Raw genomic sequence first — 25,468 nt, 5'->3', positions numbered from 1 at the left:
CGGGAAGACGATGACGAGGATTGGCTTTTGATTGCCGATGCTTCCAGGTCACTGACTGACACAGAGCGTAGCTATGCTCAAACAGGAAAAGAATGCTTGGGTTTCATTAATGGATTAACGTGGATGGCCTACTGATATTCTTCTTAAAAAGTGCCCAGATAATTTTTTCTAATTAAGGGTCAATTTAGCGCAGCCAATCCACCTACCCTGCACATCTTTGGGTTGTGGGGGTGGAACGCACGCAGACACGGGGAGAATGTGCAAACTCTACACGGACAGTGACCTCGGTGTCGTTAGCCGACCGACATTCTTGGTGGAAACTGACCCTAGACCACTTACGGCGCTAGGAAAGAAAAATCAAAATCGGATTGGATTTGTTTATTGTCGCGTGTGCTGAGGTACAGTGAAAAGTATTTTTCTGTGAGTAGCTCAACAGATCATTAAGTACATGGGAAGAAAAGAAAATACATAATAGGGCAAATGAGATGCCACCAAGAATACAACGTACGATGATGAAGTTACAAAGGTACGATTTAATCTCAACTACACGGCAGGTAAAACATCTCATTGTAGCTCGTAAAACATCTCGTGCGACGGACTTGAAGGAAGAGCGTTGTATGGATGAGAATGTGCAAGCACATGTGAATCGTAGAATCATAGAATTTACAGTGCAGAAGAAGGCCATTCGGCCCATCGAGTCTGCACCGGCTCTTGGAAAGAGCACCCTACCCAAGGTCAACACCTCCACCCTATCCCCATAACCCAGCAACCCCATCCAACACATAAGGGCAATTTTGGACACTAAGGGGCAATTTATCCTGGCCAATCCACCTAACCTGCACATCTTTGGACACTAAGGGGCAATTTATCACGGCCAATCCACCTAACCTGCACATCTTTGGACACTAAGGGGCAATTTATCACGGCCAATCCACCTAACCTGCACATCTTTGGACACTAAGGGGCAATTTAGCATGGCCAATCCACCTAACCTGCGCATCTTTGGACACTAAGGGACAATTTAGCACGGCCAATCCACCTAACCTGCACATCTTTGGACAGTAAGGGACAATTTATCACAGCCAATCCACCTAACCTGCACATCTTTGGACACTAAGGGACAATTTGCACGGCCAATCCACCTAACCTGCACATCTTTGGACACTAAGGGGCAATTTAGCACGGCCAATCCACCTAACCTGCACATCTTTGGACACTAAGGGACAATTTATCACGGCCAATCCACCTAACCTGCACATCTTTGGACACTAAGGGGCAATTTAGCACGGCCAATCCACCTAACCTGCACATCTTTGGACACTAAGGGGCAATTTAGCACGGCCAATCCACCTAACCCGCACATCTTTGGACACTAAGGGACAATTTAGCACGGCCAATCCACCTAACCTGCACATCTTTGGACACTAAGGGACAATTTAGCACGGCCAATCCACCTAACCTGCACATCTTTGGACTGTGGGAGGAAACCGGAGGAAACTCACGCAGACACGGGGGGAGAACGTGCAAACTCCACACAGACAGTGACCCAAGCGGGAATCGAACCCGGGGCCCTGGAGATGTGAAACAACTGTGCTAACCACTGTGCTATCGCGCTGCCCTCCTCTGACAGAATCCCTGCCTTCCAGTATCTGATGAGAAGTCAAAACTAATCAGAAACGAAACCATCAAAGATGAAACCTTCCGGAGGATAATAAGATGTGTCACTGAGGGACGGCCAAAAGGATCCTTTTCCAAATATCAAAACATTAGGGCTGAGCTCTGTGCAGCCGATGGATTTTTTTGCTCGGGCAAAATAGGATTGTGATACCCCAATCTTTATGGTCCATGATTGTAAAAACGTTCATGAGGGGCACTGAGGTACAGAGAAATGTAAACGAAGAGCCAGAGAAACGTGTAGTAACCCAGCAAGGCCTAGATTTAGGCCCGATTTAAAAGGCATCGCCCGATTAAATTGGATATCCTAAATTAAAGAACTGGGCATTTTAAAACCCTACTGCAGTCAAACCTCAGGCAGGCTGTTGGGAATCAGATAAATGCAACAGAAAAGCTGCCAGAATATGGAATACCGTGGGGCAGCATTGTGGTTAGCACTGTTGCTTCACAGCTCCAGGGTCCCAGGGTTCGATTCCCGGCTTGGGTCACTGTCTGTGCGGAGTCTGCACGTTCTCCCCGTGTCTGCGTGGGTTTCCTCCGGGTGCTCCGGTTTCCTCCCACAGTCCAAAGACGTGCAGGTTAGGTGGATTGGCCGTGCTAAATTGTCCCTTAGTGTCCAAGATTTTCCTTAGTGTTGGGTTGGGTTATGGGGATAGGTGTTGACCTTGGGTAGGGTGCTCTTTCCAGGAGCCGGTGCAGACTCGATGGGCTGAATGGCCTCCTTCTGCACTGTAAATTCTATGATAATCTATGAAAATATGTCAGGGCCTGTCCCATCAAAGATCATCGCACTCTACTGAGACCCAGCAGGCGACCGTCGCACCCCATTGAAATGCACCGGCCTATTGTTAGAAACCAGACTTTTTACCACCTAGAGTTCCTGCCGTTACCTTGAATGGCAACAGGTCGCATGTCAGCAACCCCACGGAGATGGGCACCTGGGGGGTGGGCCCCGCTGCCCTGTCAGGCAGACATCAAGAAACCCAATGGGCAGCACAGTTGAAAGAATCTTAATGGTCGGCAAGAACCGGGGGGGGGGGGGGGGGGTGAGGGGAAGGTCTTGAAAGGACCATCTCACTGGAATCTATTGTTGCTTGATCGGGTGAAGGTGAAATGGGCGGAGGAGTTGGGAGCCATCTTGGATGAGGATGTGTGGAATGAGGCCCCGTGTAGGGTACATTCCCCCCTCCCTCCGGCACGTGGCTCAGCCCCCCCCACGTCCGGCCCCCGCTGGTTCACCGAGCTCATCGAACCAAAGGTGGGGCGGGCGGGCTCTTGGGTGGAACGGAGGACAGACATGGGTGGTGTTCGCGTCGACCATACCCGCATGTTCTGGTCGAAGGTGGCGACCTTTTTGGCCACCTTCCTCAGCGCCGTGTCAGCGGTTCTTAACGTTGAGCTGGAGCCATGTCCGCCGGTGGCCATTTTCAGGATGTCGGACTCGCCGGGGCTGCGGACGGGGGGGGGGGGGGGGGGTGGAGATGGATGGTGCCGCCTTTGCCGCGCCGATAGGCCGAAAGCGGGATCCGCCGGGATGGGGAGCGCCAGCTCCACCTCGCGCCTCGGCCTGGTTGGCTGACATGGACATTTTACAGCTGGAAAAGGTCAAGTACACTGTCAGGGGGATCAGGGAAGGGATTCTACCTGAGGTAGCAGCCATTTATCTCTCACTTCAAGGAGTTAATTACCATCAGCTGTTAGGGTGTTTGGAGGGGGGGGGGGGGGGGGGGTGGGTGGGATACGCGTACAGAGTTCTCAGGATGGAGCAACAAGTCATTGCCTCCCTGAGGAGAGAGGATTTGTTCGGAGAGATCCAGACACAAGGAAACTCGACCAGCCGCCATCCTTTCATTGTAGTTATTGGGTTCCAGTGAGAGTGACTCCGCCAAGTGGCTCCCTTCCCTTGCCCCCTCGCCCTCCCGCTAGATCACGGCCTCCAAGGAGGCCGCCGCGCCCTCCAGTGTGTGGGTGATAATGGTCAGGTGCTTCTGAACATTATCCCAGGAATCTCCCCCCGTGGCACGCAGGAAGGCGTCAGCCAGTCCCGGGAACGTCCTCACGGCCGAACTTTTCGAGGCGTAGAGCACGTGTCTGAAACAGGGAATAAATAAAAGCCTCATGAGTGGAGGAAGCGAACGGACTGATCACTGACTGAGTGTAACGGGGCAAAGCATTAGTGTAACAGGGGGTAGACTGTGTGTAACGGGGTAGACTGGGTGTAACGGGGTAGACTGGGTGTAACGGGGAGTAGACTGGGTGTAACGGGGTAGACTGGGTGTAACGGGGTGTAGACTGGGTGTAACGGGGGGTAGACTGGGTGTAACGGGGGGTAGACTGGGTGTAACGGGGGGTAGACTGGGTGTAACGGGGTGTAACGGGAGTAGACTGGGTGTAACGGGGTAGACTGGGTGTAACAGGGGGTAGACTGGGTGTAACGGGGGGGTGTAGACTGGGTGTAACGGGGTGTAGACTGGGTGTAACGGGGTGTAGACTGGGTGTAACGGGGGGGTGTAGACTGGGTGTAACGGGGTGTAGACTGGGTGTAACGGGGGGGTGTAGACTGGGTGTAACGGGGAGTAGACTGGGTGTAACGGGGTGTAGACTGGGTGTAACAGGGAGTAGACTGGGTGTAACGGGGTGTAGACTGGGTGTAACGGGGGTAGACTGGGTGTAACGGGGGGTAGACTGGGTGTAACGGGGGGGTGTAGACTGGGTGTAACGGGGGGGTAGACTGGGTGTAACGGGGTGTAGACTGGGTGTAACGGTGTAGACTGGGTGTAATGGTGTAGACTGGGTGTAACGGGGTGTAGACTGGGTGTAACGGGGTGTAGACTGGGTGTAACGGGGAGTAGACTGGGTGTAACGGGGGGTAGACTGGGTGTAACGGGTAGACTGGGTGTAACGGGGGGGAGTAGACTGGGTGTAACGGGGTGTAGACTGGGTGTAACGGGGTAGACTGGGTGTAACGGGGTAGACTGGGTGTAAAGGAACAGGAGAGAGTGAAGGAAGGGGGGAGAGAGCGAGAGAGTGAAGGTAGAGGAAGTGAGACTGAAGGACACCCAGGCATTGCCCTCTTCCGGACCCGCACATCCAGACATAGGAACAGCTTCTTCCCCACGGCTACCAGACTCCTCAACGACTCCCCCTCGGACTGATCTGTTCCCTGTAAGAACACTATTCACGACGCCCAATGCTGCTCTTGTTTGGCCCCTTGTTCCGCACTGTAACCAATCACTATTTGTCGATGTACCATTTGTCAATGTTCAAATTCGGTACATGTGACAATCAACCAATCGCGAGAGAGTGATAAGTGTGTGTGGGAGGGACATTGTGAAAGAGGGTGACCGAGATAGAGGCAGTGACAGAGAGGGAGCCACAGAGAGAATTGGCGAGTTAGTGTCCTCGTGGTAATGTCACTGGACTAGAATCCAGAGACCCCTTGGCTAATGTGGGGGTGGGGGTGGGGATGTGGGTTCGAATCCCACCCCAGCAGCTGGTGGAAGTTAAATCCAATTAAGAAGATCTGGAATTATGAAGCTCGGTCTCGGTAACGGGGACCGTGACAACGATCATCGACTGTCGTCAAAAAAAACATCTGGTTCACTAACGTCCCCCTTTAGGGGAAAGGGGGCAATCTGCTCTCCTTACCCCTGGTCTGGCCTACATGTGACTCCACAAACCCCCCTCCCCCCCCCCGCCCCACACACACACACACACACAGCAATAAGGCTGACTAAAATGGGCGGAGTGAGGCACTGAGTTCAAGGGGCAATTGGGGATGGGCAACAGATGCTGGGCCTTGTGCGGAGAGGGAGCTGCCTGGCTGGCAGGGAGAGAGGCGCAATAGGACACGGCCGGGTCACGCGGGGTTGTGGCGAGGGACATCGCTGGTCGCCAGCGGGGGCAGACTTACCGATAGTACAGCTTGTCCGGGAAGGCCAGCGGGTCGAGGAACGATCGCTCCAGCAGCATCAGCTGATCGTTGACCATCCGCAGTTCCATCGGGCTGCGTTACAGAGAGAGAGAGAGAGAGAGAGAGCAGTGAAGACACAGTCAGCAGGAGCGCAGAAACACGACACTCAACTGCACGCAACTTGAATTACTCTAGCACCTGACACACCCAGCAGATGTCCCAAAGCGTTTCGCAGCCAAGCGGCTGCTTTTTGGAATCGAGGCAATGAGGTAGCCCCAGCAACTTCTCACAAATACCCAAGTGATAACGTCGCAGATAGAACATAGAACATTACAGCGCAGTACAGGCCCTTCGGCCCTCGATGTTGCGCCGACCTGTGAAACCCCTCTTAAGCCCATCTACACTATTCCCTTATCGTCCATATGCCTATCCAATGACCATTTGAATGAGTTTAGTGTTGGCGAGTCCACTACTGTTGCAGGCAGGGCATTCCACGCCCTTACTACTCTGAGTAAAGAACCTACCTCTGACATCTGTCCTGTATCTATCTCCCCTCAATTTAAAGCTATGTCCTCTCGTGTTGGACATCACCATCCGAGGAAAAAGGCTCTCACTGTCCACCCTATCTACTCCTCTGATCATCTTGTATGCCTCAATTAAGTCACCTCTTAACCTTCTTCTCTCTAACATATAGAGGTACTTTTTAGTTTTTGTGATAACTTGAGACCACAAGGAAGGTAGACGAATGTGTTGTTTAGAAGAAATGATAAAATTATGAAGGTTAATCACAGTAATAAATGTGAAAACAGGAGCAGTACGTAGTAAAACAGGTCTGACAGCAAAAGCCTGCCCAAAACTCGCACATGCTTACAATCCTCAACAGACACTAATAAAACAATTACATGGGAGAAAGGCTTCGAAGAACACTCTGTACTCAAGGGCAGCACGGTGGCGCAGTGGTTAGCACTGCTGCCTCACAGTGCCGAGATCCCAGGTTCGATCCCGACCACGGGTCACTGTCCGTGTGGACTTTGTACATTCTCTCCGTGTTTGCATGGGTTTCACCCCCACAACCCAAAGATGTGCAGGGTCGGTGGATTGGCCAAGCTAAATTGCCCCTTAATTGGAAAAAAATGAATTGGGTCCGCTAAATTTACAATAAAAAGTAGTAAGAACACGCTGTTCTCAAAATAGCACTCTGGTAAGGAACCTCGTTTAAATCCCGGGTGGACCCTTGTTTTCCTTTTTAATTCCGGTCTTGCTGGCTGCTTCAATATTGCAGAGTTTGGGTTTAAACCGTAGATTTTGGTTTTAACCTGAAGCATCTGTCGACAGTATGCAGAACAATATATTTCACTGTACCTCGGTACACGTGACAATGAATCTAAAATCTACGGTGTCATTTGAACTGTCCCAGGACTCCCTTTGATGGGTCTGCTATGTGGTAGGGTCCCGTGATGTCATCTTGATGGACTTGGCTAGCAGCCAATCAACTCTTCTGGATTTCTGGGATTTATCCACTTTTTGATCTTGATTGGCCGAGTCTCTCAGAAGGTTCTGGAACCCACAGGCAAGTTCTAATTTGTAGAGTTTAAAAGTTTCAGTCCTGTGAAAACCTAGGCAAGAAGCAGGTTTAATGCACGCTCTCCCTGTCAGATCTCCGCCAGTCAGCCTGCGATCGTACTTCTGATTGAAATGCTAAAGCTCTCTCATCTGATGATCTGTGACAGAATACCTTCCTCTGCCTGCACAACCTGGGAGCTGTTGGCAAGCAGTCATGTCTGTTCTAACCAGGCAACCATGAAGCCAGAGCTCTGAATTCTCTCTCGCCTGTTTGATTCTTCCGGAAGGTTCAGGATAATCGGCAGGAGGGCCCAGACCTGCACCACTGGCTGGCAAATCCACTTAAAAGTCTCATGCTGAAAACTTCAGTTTGACTCAGTGAGGTTGGTAGTCCATCTGGTGGACGGAAGTTGGAATTGCATACACCTGAAGGGAATCTTCTCTGTGAAACCCCCAAGTCACTGGACGTGAAAGTAACTCCCCAGCCTGAAAGTTCTAATTGAAGGCAGACACTAAAACATCCAAACCAACCATTCAGCATGTCATGTCCAGGGAAGATCATTGCCGACAAAGACTACAACCTCAGCAGTGAAGATCCTCAGTTCACATTCTTAGTTTAATCCCTGTTATTTTGATCCTTCCCTACCCCCACCGTGTGTCTGCCTTTAAAAAAAAAAATGTATTTTATTACAAACATGTATCAAAACAGGTTATAGTGAATAAACGCCCCGGGAAACATACTTCCCAACAATCAACTATATAGTCTGTACAGATTTTTCCCCTTTTTCACCCCCCCCCCCCCCCCCCCCCCCCCCCCCCCCCCCCCCCCCGGGACGAACAGCCCCTCATACATGGTCACAAACATCCACCTTTACTCAAACCCCACTGAAGAGCTTCTTAACTCATACTTTATCTTCTCTGATTGCAGGAAGTCGTACAGGTCACACCTAGTGCCGATGCCGACCGCTGCTCCAGTAAAATTGGCCGCCGTGCAATCAGAGAGGCGAAGGCCAAGACATCGGCCTTCCTCCTCTCCATGAGCTCCCCGGCTTCTCTGAAACCCCAAATATCGCCACCAAAGGGTCCGGGTCCACTCCCTCCTCCACTATCCTGGCTAAGACCGCGAACACTCCCGCCCAGAATCGTCCCAATTTTTCACAACTCCAAAACATGTGCGCATGATTCTCTGGCCCCCGCCCACACCTCTCACACTCATCTGCTGCCCCCTGAAAGAACCCACTCATTCTTGCCCGAGTCACATGCACCCTGTGCACCACCTTAAACTGTATCAGGCTCATCCTTGCACAAGAGGAGGTCCCGTTTACCCTTCGCAGTGCCTCACTCCCCAATTGATCTCCATTCCCAACTCCGCTTCCCATTTCTCCTTGATCTTGACCACCCGCTCATCTCCCTGCTCCCCCACCGTGTGTCTGTCTTGTGTGTGTCTGGGTGGAGGATGGGACAGGGTTTGGGAAACATTCAGATGAAGAGACAGTTGTCCTATTATTACCATTACTCTTCTCTTGTTATGAATAAGCAGTTTTTTAATGTTTTCCTTACAAACCTCGTGTCTGTTAGAAATTGGAGCAGTCAGGATCAAGGAGCTCAGGGAAAAACTCAAATTATTGGTTAATTGACTTATGTTGGGACTCTGGGGTCTATGGGGCTGGAATTGACCACGCACTAGCCCAGGGTGTTGTAACACTCTCAAATAGATATTTTAACTGCGAGATAATTATTGGGACACAAGGATGAACCCCACACCAACCCCAACGCTCCTGCAATAACGTCCGAGATGGGACCTCCAGTCGTGCGGCACTCCTTCAGTTCTGCATTGGTGTTGGCAGGGCCGGCCCAGACCCATCTGCTCAAGTCTCCGGATTTATCAGGTCAGATCGGCCATGAAATAATTAAATGGTGGAGCAGACTCGATGGGCTGAATGGCCTCATTCTGCTCCAATGATTTGAAGGTGGCACATTCCCTATGAAGGACCATGGTACACTGACAGACCGACAATCCAGGGGGGAAGTTACGGGTTTACAGAGAGCCACTGTCAAAATAACATGGCCGATTGGGTAGGTTCAGAGGTCATGCACCACGAGGGGTGTCAGAGGTCACTCACCTTGCACCCGGACTCTGCATCTCAGATATTCGAGCGTGGAGCCCGTCAGCTGCTTCCCTCAACCTAGTAACTGCAGATTGTAGAGGAACTGGAAAAGATCAGAGACACCCCAAAATCAGAGTCACCCCGAGATCAGAGATGCCCCGAGATCAGAGACGCCCCGAGATCAGAGTCACCCCGAGATCAGAGACACCCCGAGATCAGGGACACCCCGAGATCAGGGACACCCCGAGATCAGAGATACCCCGAGATCAGAGATACCCCGAGATCAGAGACACCCCGAGATCAGAGACACCCCGAGATCAGAGACACCCCGAGATCAGAGACGCCCCGAGATCAGAGACGCCCCGAGATCAGGGACGCCCCGAGATCAGAGACACCCCGAAATCAGAGACGCCCCGAGATCAGTGACGCCCCGAGATCAGAGACACCCCGAGATCAGCGACACCCCGAGATCAGCGACACCCCGAGATCAGAGACGCCCCGAGATCAGATACGCCCCGAGATCAGATACGCCCCGAGATCAGAGACGCCCCGAGATCAGTGACACCCCGAGATCAGAGATACCCCGAGATCAGAGACACCCCAAGATCAGAGACACCCCGAAATCAGAGTGACCCCGAGATCAGAGACACCCCGAGATCAGAGACACCCCGAGATCAGAGACACCCCGAGATCAGAGCCACCCCGAGATCAGGGACACCCCGAGATCAGAGACACCCCGAGATCAGAGACACCCCGAGATCAGAGACGCCCCGAGATCAGAGACACCCCGAGATCAGAGACACCCCGAGATCAGAGCCACCCCGAGATCAGGGACACCCCGAGATCAGAGACACCCCGAGATCAGAGTGACCCCGAGATCAGAGTGACCCCGAGATCAGAGACACCCCGAGATCAGAGACACCCCGAGATCAGAGTCACCCCGAGATCAGAGATACCCCGAGATCAGAGACACCCCGAGATCAGAGACACCCCGAGTTCAGAGACACCCCGAGATCAGAGACACCCCGAGATCAGAGATACCCCGAGATCAGAGACACCCCGAGATCTGAGTGACCCCGAGATCAGAGACACCCCGAGATCAGAGACGCCCCGAGATCAGAGACACCCCGAGATCAGAGACGCCCCGAGATCAGGGACGCCCCGAGATCGGAGATACCCCGAGATCGGAGTCACCCCGAGATCGGAGACGCCCCGAAATCAGAGACACCCCGAGATCAGAGACACCCCGAGATCAGAGACACCCCGAGATCAGAGACACCCCGAAATCAGAGACACCCCGAAATCAGAGACGCCCCGAGATCAGTGACACCCCGAGATCAGAGACACCCCGAGATCAGCGACACCCCGAGATCAGAGACGCCCCGAGATCAGAGACGCCCCGAGATCAGAGACGCCCCGAGATCAGAGACGCCCCGAGATCAGTGACACCCCGAGATCAGAGACACCCCGAGATCAGGGGCACCCCGAGGTCAGGGGGGCTGTGTAGGGGGGGCAGTGGGTGTATGGAGATGGGCGGCTGTGTAGGGGGGGCAGTGGGTGTATGGAAGGGGGGCTGTGTAGGGGGGGCAGTGGGTGTATGGACAGGGGGGCTGTGTAGGGGGGCAGTGGGTGTATGGACAGGGGGGGGGGCTGTGTAGGGGGGCAGTGGGTGTATGGAGAGAGGGGGTGTGTAGGGGGTGGATGGAGAGGGGGGGCTGTGTAGGGGGGCAGTGGGTGTATGGAGAGGGGGGGCTGTGGAGGGGGGCAGTGGGTGTATGGAGAGGGGGCTGTGTAGGGGGGCAGTGGGTGTATGGAGAGGGGGGCTGTGTAGGGGGGCAGTGGGTGGATGGAGAGGGGAGTGGGTAGGGGGGCAGTGGGTGTTGGGAGAGGGGGGTGTGTAGGGGGACAGTGGGTGTATGGAAGGGGGGCTGTGTAGGGGGGCAGTGGGTGGATGGACAGGGGGGCTGTGTAGGGGGGCAGTGGGTGGATGGAGAGGGGAGTGGGTAGGGGGGCAGTGAGTGTTGGGAGAGGGGGGGCTGTGTAGGGGGGCAGTGGGTGGATGGAGAGGGGGGTGTGTAGGGGGGCAGTGGGTGGATGGAGAGGGGGGCTGTGTAGGGGGGCAGTGGGTGGATGGAGAGGGGGGTGTGTAGGGGGGCAGTGGGTGTTGGGAGAGGGGGGGCTGTGTAGGGGGGCAGTGGGTGTATGGAAGGGGGGGTTGTGTTGGGGGGCAGTGGGTGGATGGAGAGGGGGGCTGTGTGGGGGGCAGTGGGTGTATGGAAGGGGGGGTTGTGTTGGGGGGCAGTGGGTGGATGGAGAGGGGGGCTGTGTAGGGGGGCAGTGGGTGGATGGAGAGGGGGGTGTGTAGGGGGGCAGTGGGTGTTGGGAGAGGGGGGCTGTGTAGGGGGGCAGTGGGTGGATGGAGAGGGGGGCTGTGTGGGGGGCAGTGGGTGTTGGGAGAGGGGAGTGTGTAGGGGGGCAGTGGGTGTATGGAGAGGGGAGTGTGTAGGGGGGCAGTGGGTGGATGGAGAGGGGGGGCTGTGTAGGGGGGCAGTGGGTGTATGGAAGGGTGGGCTGTGTAGGGGGGCAGTGGGTGTATGGAAGGGTGGGCTGTGTAGGGGGGCAGTGGGTGTATGGAAGGGTGGGCTGTGTAGGGGGGCAGTGGGTGTATGGAGAGGGGGGTGTGTAGGGGGAGCAGTGGCTGGATGAAGCTGTGTGTGGAGAGAAGGGGCTGGAGAGCCAGGAGGTTGCACATTCTGTTACGTTGATAGTCACCCAGGGAGATGTTGCGTTGGTTGAGCTCCGTGAGGAAGTTCTCCTTTGCCGCCTGGTAGAGCTGATCGATGGTCTCGCTGTAGTCTCTGATGTTGAAGGGGAGGACCGCACTATCAGCCAGGCGCAGCAACACATTCCCAGCTGTCCTACCCACTGTCTGATGGCTGGTGAAACCTGTCGGAAGGGGGTGGAGAGTAACCAGGTGAGTATGGGGTATTTAACCGTACGTGTACTGTGCACTAACACACTTGTCACAGTGGGGGGGGGGGGGGGGGGGACAATAAAGGAGCAAATTGATGCTGGAGTCGAATCACGGAGATATTCAACATACAGCGAAATCATGGCTCCGAACCCACATCAGGCTTCTGAGCTGAGACCAGGCCCCAGGTTCTGGTCAGCATCCTTTGGAAAGGCAAAGCCTCTTGTTTAATAACAGCATCATTGTTTGCCCTTCAGGTAGTGGGGTGGGGGGGGGAGAAGGGGTGGGGGTGGGGAGGTTATTGATAATCCACAGCTTCTCGACCATGGGCTTCATTCAACAGCTGGTCAAACAGGAACACCGTCAGATCTCTGTACCACAGGTTTGGGCCACAGCGGTCGGCACGGCTGCTTCACAGCTCCAGGGTCCCAGGTTCGATTCCCGGCCTCGGGTCACTGTCTGTGCGGAGTCTGCACGCCCCCCCCCCCCCCCCCCCCCGGCCCGGTGTCTGCGTGGGTTTCCTCCGGTTTCCTCCCACAGTCCAAAGACGTGGGGCGCGATTCTCCGCTCGCCACGCCGGGTGGGAGAATCGCGGGAGGGCCGGGTGAATCACGCACGCCGCCCTGGCGCCCCCCCCCCCCGCGATTCTCCTACCCTCCCCAAAATGCCACACGCCGCTCGGAGAATCGCCGCTCGACCTTTCTCACGGCGACCGGCGATTCTCCGGCCCGGATGGGCCGAGCGGCCTGACGAACCCGACCGGTTCACGCCGGCGTCAACCACACCTGGTCGCTGCCGGCGTGAACATCGCGCGACCGGTAAGTGTGGGGCCTGTGGGGGGGGCGGATCGGGGATCGAGCACCACGGGCGTGCTCGTGGGGACTGGCCCGTGAACGGTGCCCACCGATCGTCGGACTGGCGTCTCTAAAGGATGCACACTTTTCCCTCTGCCGCCCCGCAAGATCAAGCCGCCATGTCTTGCGGGGCAGCGGAGGGGAAGACGGCAACCGCGCATGCGCGGGTTGGCGCCGACCAACCTGCGCATGCGCGGCTGACGTCACTTAGGCGCCGCCGGCCGCGTCATTCCCGGCGCGCCGCTTTGACGCAAGCGGGTGGGTGGGGAGAATAGGGGGCAAGGAGCGGCCTCCGACGCCGGAAACACTCCGGGTTTCACTCCGGCGTCGGCTGTTTCTCTCCATTTCGGAGTATCGTGCCGGTGGGGTTACAGGGATATGGCGGGGGACTGGGACTAGGACGAGGTGGTATGCTCTTTCGGAGGGTCAGTGCAGACTTGCTGGGCTGAAGCCTCCTTCTGCACTGTCGGGATTATAAGAGGGATTTTATGTGTGCTGCTGATGTTACAGAGGAAGCTAGGAACAGGGGCAGGCCATTCAGCTCTTTACCTCCTGCTTTCCCTTTATAGAATTATAACGTTGATATCGATAATCCTTTTTAGTAGCTCTTATGAGCTGCTTTGTACCCCTTTAACCCTTTCCTGGTCTTTGTAACTATTACATTAGTCTGGATCTGTGCAATGTTTTGCATTTTTGTACGCTCTTCCTTTTAGCTTTATGCTGTCCCTAAACTCTTTAGTTGTCCGTGACCTTTTTTATTGGTTAAGTGGAGCCTTTTCCTCGGAGGGGTCTATACTAACTCTGTATCTCGTGAAATGTTTCTTTAAATAATCCTCACTGATCTCCACTCGTTCGACCCATTGACAGATCTTCCCAGTTTACAGCGGACAAGCCTCTGACAGTGCGGCATTCCCTCAGTACTGACCCTCTGACAGTGCAGCACTCCCTCAGTACTGACCCTCTGACAGTGCAGCTCTCCCTCAGTACTGACCCTCTGACAGTGCAGCACTCCCTCAGTACTTACCCTCTGACAGTGCGGCACTCCCTCAGTACTGACCCTCTGACAGTGCAGCACTCCCTCAGTACTGACCCTCTGACAGTGCAGCACTCCCTCAGTACTGACCCTCTGACAGTGCAGCACTCCCTCAGTACTGACCCTCTGACAGTGCAGCACGCCCTCAGTACTGACCCTCTGACAGTGCAGCGCTCCCTCAGTACTGACCCTCTGACAGTGCGGCACTCCCTCAGTACTGACCCTCTGACAGTGCAGCACTCCCTCAGTACTGACCCTCTGACAGTGCGGCACTCCCAATGTACTGACCCTCTGACAGTGCAGCACTCCCTCAGTACTGACCCTCTGACAGTGCGGCACTCCCTCAGTACTGACCCTCTGACAGTGCGGCTCTCCCTCAGTACTGACCCTCTGACAGTGCGGCACTCCCTCAGTACTGATCCTCTGACAGTGCGGCGCTCCCTCAGTACTGACCCTCTGACAGTGCGGCACTCCCTCAGTACTGACCCTCTGACAGTGCGGCTCTCCCTCAGTACTGACCCTCTGACAGTGCGGCACTCCCTCAGTACTGATCCTCTGACAGTGCGGCACTCCCTCAGTACTGACCCTCTGACAGTGCAGCACTCCCTCAGTACTGACCCTCTGACAGTGCAGCACTACCTCAGTACTGACCCTGACAGTGCGGCGCTCCCTCAGTACTGACCCTCTGACAGTGCGGCACTCCCTCAGTACTGACCCTCTGACAGTGCGGCACTCCCTCAGTACTGACCCTCTGACAGTGCAGCACTCCCTCAGTACTGACCCTCTGACAGTGCAACACTCCCTCAGTACTGACCCTCTGACAGTGCAGCACTCCCTCAGTACTGACCCTCTGACAGTGCAACACTCCCTCAGTACTGACCCTCTGACAGTGCGGCACTCCCTCAGTACTGACCCTCTGACAGTGCGGCACTCCCTCAGTACTGACCCTCTGACAGTGCGGCACTCCCTCAATACTGACCCTCTGACAGTGCAGCACTCCCTCAGTACTGACTCTCTGACAGTGCAGCACTCCCTCAGTACTGACCCTCTGACAGTGCGGCACTCCCTCAGTACTGACCCTCTGACAGTGCAGCGCTCCCTCAGTACTGACCCTCTGACAGTGCAGCACTCCCTCAGTACTGACCCTCTGACAGTGCAGCACTCCCTCAGTACTGACCCTCTGACAGTGCAGCACTCCCTCAGTACTGACCCTCTGACAGTGCAGCACTCCCTCAGTACTGACCCTCTGACAGTGCGGCACTCCCTCAGTACTGACCCTCTGACAGTGCGGCACTCCCTCAGTACTGACCCTCTGACAGTGCGGTACTCCCTCAGTATTGACCCTCTGACAGTGCAGCACTCCCTCAGTACTCACCCTCTGACAGTGCAGCACTCCTTCAACCGTGACCCTCTGACAGTGCAGCCCTCCCTCAGTACTGACCCTCTGACAGTGCGGCACTCCCTCAGTACTGACCCTCTGACAGTCCAGCACTCCCTCAGTACTGACCCTCTGACAGTGCAGCACTCCCTCAGTACTGACCCTCTGACAGTGCAGCCCTCCCTCAGTACTGACCCTCTGACAGTCCAGCACTCCCTCAGTACCGACCCTCTGACAGTGCAGCACTCCCTCAGTACTGACCCTCTGACAGTGCGGTACTCCCTCAGTATTGACCCTCTGACAGTGCAGCACTCCCTCAACCGTGACCCTCTGACAGTGCAGCACTCCCTCAGTACTGACCCTCTGACAGTCCGGCACTCCCTCAGTACTGACCCTCTGACAGTGCAGCACTCCCTCAGTACTGACCCTCTGACAGTGTAGCACTCCCTCAGTATTGATCCTCTCACAGTGCAGCACTCCCTCAGTACTGACCCTCTGACAGTGCAGCACTCCCTCAGTACTGACCCTCTGACAGTGCAGCACTCCCTCAGTACTGACCCTCTGACAGTGCAGCACTCCCTCAGTACTGACCCTCTGACAGTGCAGCACTCCCTCAGTACTGACCCTCTGACAGTGCAGCACCCCCTCAGTACTGACCCTCTGACAGTGCAGCACTCCCTCAGTACTGACCCTCTGACAGTGCGGCACTCCCTCAGTACTGGCCCTCTGACAGTGCGGCACTCCCTCAGTACTGACCCTCTGACAGTGCGGCACTCCCTCAGTACTGACCCTCTGACAGTGCAGCACTCCCTCAGTACTGACCCTCTCACAGTGTAGCACTCCCTCAGTATTGATCCTCTCACAGTGCAGCACTCCCTCAGTACTGACCCTCTGACAGTGCAGCACTCCCTCAGTACTGACCCTCTGACAGTGCAGCACTCCCTCAGTACTGACCCTCTGACAGTGCAGCACTCCCTCAGTACTGACCCTCTGACAGTGCAGCACTCCCTCAGTACTGACCCTCTGACAGTGCAGCACCCCCTCAGTACTGACCCTCTGACAGTGCAGCACTCCCTCAGTACTGACCCTCTGACAGTGCGGCACTCCCTCAGTACTGGCCCTCTGACAGTGCGGCACTCCCTCAGTACTGACCCTCTGACAGTGCAGCTCTCCCTCAGTACTGACCCTCTGACAATACAGCACCCCCTCAGTACTGACCCTCTGACAGTGCAGCACCCCCTCAGTACTGACCCTCTGACAGTGCAGCACCCCCTCAGTACTGACCCTCTGACAGTGCAGCGCTCCCTCAGTACTGACCCTCTGACAGTGCGGCACTCCCTCAGTACTGACCCTCTGACAGTGCGGCACTCCCTCAGTACTGACCCTCTGACAGTGCAGCACTCCCTCAGTACTGGCCCTCTGACAGTGCAGCACTCCCTCAGTACTGACCCTCTGACAGTGCAGCACTCCCTCAGTACTGACCCTCTGACAGTGCGGCACTCCCTCAGTACTGACCCTCTGACAGTGCAGCACTCCCTCAGTACTGACCCTCTGACAGTGCGGCACTCCCTCAGTACTGACCCTCTGACAGTGCAGCGCTCCCTCAGTACTGACCCTCTGACAGTGCGGCACTCCCTCAGTACTGACCCTCTGACAGTGCGGCACTCCCTCAGTACTGACCCTCTGACAGTGCGGCACTCCCTCAGTACTGACCCTCTGACAGTGCAGCACTCCCTCAGTACTGACCCTCCCACAGTGCAGCACTCCCTCAGTACTGACCCTCTGACAGTGCGGCACTCCCTCAGTACTGACCCTCTGACAGTGCAGCACTCCCTCAGTACTGACCCTCTGACAGTGCGGCGCTCCCTCAGTACTGACCCTCCCACAGTGCAGCACTCCCTCAGTACTGACCCTCTGACAGTGCGGCACTCCCTCAGTACTGCCACTGGGAGTGTGGATCTGGATTATGGGCTCTGGTGTGGGGAATGGGGCTCCAACCTCTCAGAGAGAGACAGGCACAGGAGGAGATTGCCTGCGCCTAGCTAATGACACCGGAAAAACTCATTAAAGTAGATGGACTGGCAGCAGAATTCTCCCTCTGGCTCCCGGGTCAGAGTGAGGTGAATGGCCACAATATTGGATTGCGGCAGCCATTTTGTCTTGGTGGACGGTCTGTTACCCCGTGAATATCCATCAGGGCCCTGGTTCATCCCCAAATGGTGCTTCACGCCCCCTTTGGCCTGACCACTGCCCACCTCTCTGACAGACCCTCTCTATAAACTGCCACTGCTGGGGGAGAATGTCATCGATCTCCTTGCCACCCCTCAGCTGCTCCGACCACACGCACGTCTCTGTCAACCCCACACCACACGATCCACCCCCAGCGCTCTGAGCTGCCGCAGGTAGAGGCTGATTCATTGCCGTGGCGATGCACACATACCTGGGTCGATGAAGCGAGAGGCATAATCGAAGGTATCGTAGGCTGTGTGATAGGCAGGGTAGATTCGAGCTTTCGTTTTCGTCTTGGGAGAAGAAACAGAGTGGGATTTAGCGGAATTCATTCTGGAACAACAGCATCAGGAAAGACACGCTGACATCAGGTAGGGACACGGCAATGCCGGCAGTGAAACGGTGACAACGACACCGACAGAGACATGCCAACTCCAGGCATGAACACGCCAACACCGACAGAGACACGGTGACACCGACAGGGACACGCCAACACCGACAGAGACACGGTGACACCGACAGAGACACGGAGACACCGGCAGAGACACGCCGACACCGACAGAGACACGGTGACACCGACAGAGACACAGTGACACCGACAGAGACACGGAGACACCGACAGAGACACGCCGACACCGACAGAGACACACCGACACCGACAGAGACACGGTGACACCGACAGAGACACGGTGACACCGACAGAGACACGGAGACACCGACAGAGACACAGTGACACCGACAGAGACACGGAGACACCGACAGAGACACGGTGACACCGACGGTGACACCGACAGAGACACGCCGACACCGACAGAGACACGGTGACACCGACAGAGACACGGTGACACCGACAGAGACACGGAGACACCGACAGAGACACGGTGACACCGACAGGGACACGGTGACACCGACAGAGACACGGAGACACCGACAGAGACACGGTGACACCGACAGAGACACGGTGACACCGACAGAGACACGGAGACACCGACAGAGACACGGCGACACCGACAGAGACACGGTGACACCGACAGAGACACGGTGACACCGACAGAGACACGGTGACACCGACAGAGACACGGAGACACCGACAGAGACACGGAGACACTGACAGGGACACGGTGACACTGACAGGGACACGGTGACACCGACAGAGACACCCCGACACTGACAGAGACACCCCGACACCGACAGAGACACGGTGACACCGACAGGGACACGCCGACACCGACAGGGACACGGCGACACCGACAGAGACACGGTGACACCGACAGAGACACCGACACCGACAGAGACACGGCGACACCGACAGGGACACGCCGACACCGACAGGGACACGGCAACACCGACAGAGACACGGTGACACCGACAGAGACACGGTGACACCGACAGGGACACGGTGACACCGACAGGGACACGGAGACACCGACAGAGACACGGCGACACCGACAGAGACACGGTGACACCGACAGGGACACGGAGACACCGACAGAGACACCCCGACACAGACAGAGACACGGTGATACCGACAGAGACACGGAGACACCGACAGAGACACGGAGACACCGACAGAGACACGGTGACACCAACAGAGACACGGAGACACCGACAGAGACACGGAGACACCGACAGGGACACGGTGACACCGACAGGGACACGGTGACACCGACAGAGACACGGAGACACCGACAGAGACACGGTGACACCGACAGAGACACGGAGACACCGACAGGGACACGGAGACACCGACAGAGACACGGAGACACCGACAGGGACACGGTGACACCGACAGAGACACGGTGACACCGACAGAGACACGGCGACACCGACAGGGACACGGAGACACCGACAGAGACACGGAGACACCGACAGAGACACGGTGACACCGACAGAGACACGGAGACACCGACAGAGACACGGAGACACCGACAGGGACACGGTGACACCGACAGAGACACGGAGACACCGACAGAGACACGGTGACACCGACAGAGACACGGTGACACCGACAGAGACACAGAGACACCGACAGAGACACCCCGACACTGACAGAGACACGGAGACACCGACAGAGACACGGTGACACCGACAGGGACACGGAGACACCGACAGAGACACGGTGACACCGACAGAGACACGGTGACACCGACAGAGACACGGTGACACCGACAGGGACACGCCGACACCGACAGAGACACGGCGACACCGACAGGGACACGGTGACACCGACAGAGACACGATGACACCGACAGGGACACGGTGACACCGACAGAGACACGGAGACACCGACAGAGACACGGTGACACCGACAGAGACACGGTGACACCGACAGAGACACCCCAACACCGACAGAGACACGCCGACACCGACAGGGACACGGTGACACCGACAGGGACACACCGACACCGACAGAGACACGGTGACACCGACAGAGACACGGTGACACCGACAGGGACACGCCGACACCGACAGAGACACGGTGACACCGACAGAGACACGGTGACACCGACAGAGACACGGTGACACCGACAGGGACACGGTGACACCGACAGAGACACGGCGACACCGACAGAGACACGGTGACACCGACACCGACAGAGACACGGAGACACCGACAGAGACACCGACAGAGACACGGAGACACCGACAGGGACACGGAGACACCGACAGAGACACGGTGACACCGACAGACACGCCGACACCGACAGAGGACACGGTGACACCGACAGAGACACGGCGACACCGACAGAGACACGGTGACACCGACAGAGACACCCCGACACCGACAGAGACACGGCGACACCGACAGAGACACGGTGACACCGACAGAGACACGGTGACACCGACAGAGACACGGCGACACCGACAGAGACACGGTGACACCGACAGGGACACGGTGACACCGACAGGGACACGGTGACACCGACAGAGACACGGAGACACCGACAGAGACACGGTGACACCGACAGAGACACGGTGACACCGACAGAGACACGGTGACACCGACAGAGACACGGCGACACCGACAGAGACACGGTGACACCGACAGAGACACGGCAACACCGACAGAGACACGGCGACACCGACAGGGACACGGTGACACCGACAGAGACACGGAGACACCGACAGAGACACGGTGACACCGACAGGGACACGGTGACACCGACAGGGACACGGTGACACCGACAGACACGGTGACACCGACAGGGACACGGTGACACCGACAGAGACACGGTGACACCGACAGGGACACGGTGACACCGACAGAGACACGGTGACACCGACAGAGACACGGTGACACCGACAGAGACACGGTGACACCGACAGGGACACGGCGACACCGACAGAGACACGGTGACACCGACAGAGACACGGTGACACCGACAGAGACACGGTGACACCGACAGAGACACGCCGACACCGACAGAGACACGCCGACACCGACAGAGACACGCCGACACCGACAGAGACACGGAGACACCGACAGAGACACGGCGACACCGACAGGGACACGGTGACACCGACAGGGACACGGTGACACCGACAGAGACACGGTGACACCGACAGAGACACGGTGACACCGACAGAGACACAGAGACACGCCGACACCGACAGAGACATGGAGACACCGACAGAGACACGGTGACACCGACAGAGACACGGAGACACCGACAGAGACACGGCGACACCGACAGAGACACGCCGACACCGACAGAGACACGGAGACACCGACAGAGACACGGTGACACCGACAGAGACACGGTGACACCGACAGAGACACGGTGACACCGACAGAGACACGGTGACACCGACAGAGACACGGAGACACCGACAGAGACACGGCGACACCGACAGAGACACGCCGACACCGACAGGGACACGGAGACACCGACAGAGACACGGCGACACCGACAGAGACACGCCGACACCGACAGGGACACGGTGACACCGACAGAGACACGGTGACACCGACAGAGACACGGAGACACCGACAGAGACACGGCGACACCGACAGAGACACGGTGACACCGACAGAGACACGGCGACACCGACAGAGACACGCCGACACCGACAGGGACACGGAGACACCGACAGAGACACGGCGACACCGACAGAGACACGCCGACACCGACAGGGACACGGTGACACCGACAGAGACACGGTGACACCGACAGAGACACGGAGACACCGACAGAGACACGGTGACACCGACAGAGACACGGTGACACCGACAGGGACACGGAGACACCGACAGGGACACGGTGACACCGACAGAGACACGCCGACACCGACAGGGACACGGAGACACCGACAGAGACACGGTGACACCGACAGGGACACGGCGACACCGACAGGGACACGGAGACACCGACAGAGACACGGAGACACCGACAGAGACACGGTGACACCGACAGAGACACGGTGACACCGACAGAGACACGCCGACACCGACAGAGACACGGTGACACCGACAGAGACACACCGACACCGACAGAGACACGGTGACACCGACAGAGACACGCCGACACCGACAGAGACACGGTGACACCGACAGAGACACGGAGACACCGACAGAGACACGGTGACACCGACAGAGACACGGTGACACCGACAGAGACACGGTGACACCGACAGAGACACGGCGACACCGACAGAGACACGGTGACACCGACAGGGACACGCCGACACCGACAGGGACACGCCGACACCGACAGAGACACGGAGACACCGACAGAGACACGGTGACACCGACAGAGACACGGAGACACCGCAGAGACACGGTGACACCGACAGAGACACGGTGACACCGACAGAGACACGGAGACACCGACAGAGACACGGTGACACCGACAGAGACACGGAGACACCGACAGGGACACGGTGACACCGACAGAGACACGGTGACACCGACAGAGACACGGAGACACCGACAGAGACACGGAGACACCGACAGAGACACGGTGACACCGACAGAGACACGGAGACACCGACAGAGACACGGTGACACCGACAGAGACACGGTGACACCGACAGAGACACGGTGACACCGACAGAGACACGGTGACACCGACAGAGACACGGTGACACCGACAGAGACACGGTGACACCGACAGAGACACGGAGACACCGACAGAGACACGGTGACACCGACAGAGACACGGAGACACCGACAGAGACACGGTGACACCGACAGAGACACGGTGACACCGACAGAGACACGGTGACACCGACAGAGACACGCCGACACCGACAGAGACACGGCGACACCGACAGAGACACGGCGACACCGACAGAGACACGGTGACACCGACAGAGACACGGCGACACCGACAGAGACACCCCGACACCGACAGAGACACGGTGACACCGACAGAGACACGGTGACACCGACAGGGACACGGTGACACCGACAGAGACACGGTGACACCGACAGAGACACGGTGACACCGACAGGGACACGGTGACACCGACAGAGACACGCCGACACCGACAGAGACACGGCGACACCGACAGAGACACGCCGACACCGACGGGGACACGGTGACACCGACAGAGACACGGTGACACCGACAGGGACACGCCGACACCGACAGAGACACGGTGACACCGACAGAGACACGGTGACACCGACAGAGACACGGTGACACCGACAGAGACACGGTGACACCGACAGAGACACGCCGACACCGACAGAGACACGGTGACACCGACAGAGACACGCCGACACCGACAGAGACACGGTGACACCGACAGAGACACGGTGACACCGACAGAGACACGCCGACACCGACAGAGACACGGCGACACCGACAGAGACACGGAGACACCGACAGAGACACGGCGACACCGACAGAGACACGGAGACACCGACAGAGACACGGTGACACCGACAGAGACACGGAGATACCGACAGAGACACGCCGACACCGACAGAGACACGGTGACACCGACAGAGACACGGAGACACCGACAGAGACACGGAGACACCGACAGGGACACGGAGACACCGACAGGGACACGGAGACACCGACAGAGACACGGTGACACCGACAGAGACACCGACAGAGACACGGAGACACCGACAGAGACACGCCGACACCGACAGAGACACCCCGACACCGACAGAGACACGGCGACACCGACAGAGACACGGTGACACCGACAGAGACACGGTGACACCGACAGAGACACCGACACCGACAGGGACACGGTGACACCGACAGAGACACGGTGACACCGACAGAGACACGGCGACACCGACAGAGACACGCCGACACCGACAGAGACACGGTGACACCGACAGAGACACGGTGACACCGACAGAGACACGGTGACACCGACAGGGACACGGAGACACCGACAGGGACACGGTGACACCGACAGAGACACGGAGACACCGACAGAGACACGGTGACACCGACAGAGACACGGCGACACCGACAGGGACACGGAGACACCGACAGAGACACCCCGACACCGACAGAGACACGGTTACACCGACAGAGACACGGTGACACCGACAGAGACACGGAGACACCGACAGAGACACGGAGACACCGACAGAGACACGGTGACACCGACAGAGATACGGAGACACCGACAGAGACACGGTGACACCGACAGAGATACGGTGACACCGACAGAGACACGGAGACACCGACAGAGACACCGACAGAGACACGCCGACACCGACAGAGACACGGTGACACCGACAGAGACACGGTGACACCGACAGAGACACGGTGACACCGACAGAGACACGCCGACACCGACAGAGACACGGTGACACCGACAGAGACACGGAGACACCGACAGAGACACGGTGACACCGACAGAGACACGGTGACACCGACAGAGACACGCCGACACCGACAGAGACACGGTGACACCGACAGGGACACGGTGACACCAACAGAGAGACGGAGACACCGACAGAGACACGGTGACACCGACAGAGACACGGTGACACCGACAGAGACACGGTGACACCGACAGAGACACGGAGACACCATCAGAGACACGGTGACAACGACAGAGACACGGTGACACCGACAGAGACACCGACTGAGACACGGTGACACCGACAGAGACACGGTGACACCGACAGAGACACGGTGACACCGACAGAGACACGGTGACACCGACAGAGATACGGTGACACCGACAGAGACACGGAGACACCGACAGAGACACGGAGACACCGACAGAGACACCGACAGAGACACGGCGACACCGACAGAGACACGGCGACACCGACAGAGACACGGTGACACCGACAGAGACACGGTGACACCGACAGCGATACGGTGACACCGACAGAGACACGGAGACACCGACAGAGACACGGTGACACCGACAGAGACACGGTGACACCGACAGAGATACGGTGACACCGACAGAGACACGGAGACACCGACAGAGACACGGAGACACCGGCAGAGACACGGTGACACCGACAGAGACACGGAGACACCGACAGAGACACGGAGACACCGACAGAGACACGGTGACACCGACAGGGACACGGAGACACCGACAGAGACACGGAGACACCGACAGAGACACCGACAGAGACACGGAGACACCGACAGAGACACCCCGACACCGACAGAGACACGGCGACACCGACAGAGACACGGTGACACCGACAGAGACACCCCGACACCGACAGAGACACGGCGACACCGACAGAGACACGGCGACACCGACAGAGACACGGTGACACCGACAGAGACACCCCAACA

General features: G+C 57.2%; 1 protein-coding gene across 1 annotated transcript in view; it reads right to left on the bottom strand.

Annotated features, from left to right (window-relative positions):
* Nucleotides 1–3,404: 3,404 nt before the first annotated feature.
* Nucleotides 3,405–25,468, bottom strand: part of naaladl1 (N-acetylated alpha-linked acidic dipeptidase like 1) — a 38,354-nt gene continuing 16,290 nt past the window's right edge. The window contains exons 7-12 of the mRNA XM_038787345.1: nt 18,836–18,850; nt 17,935–18,056; nt 12,031–12,204; nt 9,274–9,361; nt 5,588–5,680; nt 3,405–3,765 (exon numbers count right to left, since the gene is read on the bottom strand). Coding sequence (XP_038643273.1) covers nt 3,597–3,765; nt 5,588–5,680; nt 9,274–9,361; nt 12,031–12,204; nt 17,935–18,056; nt 18,836–18,850 — 661 coding nt within the window. The 3' untranslated portion in view covers nt 3,405–3,596. The remainder of the gene's footprint in view (nt 3,766–5,587; nt 5,681–9,273; nt 9,362–12,030; nt 12,205–17,934; nt 18,057–18,835; nt 18,851–25,468) is intronic.

The sequence above is a fragment of the Scyliorhinus canicula genome, chromosome 31 (assembly GCF_902713615.1).
Source record: "Scyliorhinus canicula chromosome 31, sScyCan1.1, whole genome shotgun sequence".
Taxonomy (NCBI): domain Eukaryota; kingdom Metazoa; phylum Chordata; class Chondrichthyes; order Carcharhiniformes; family Scyliorhinidae; genus Scyliorhinus; species Scyliorhinus canicula.
The sequence above is the reverse complement of the archived record's forward strand: the minus strand, read 5'-3'. Positions and strand labels throughout refer to the sequence as shown.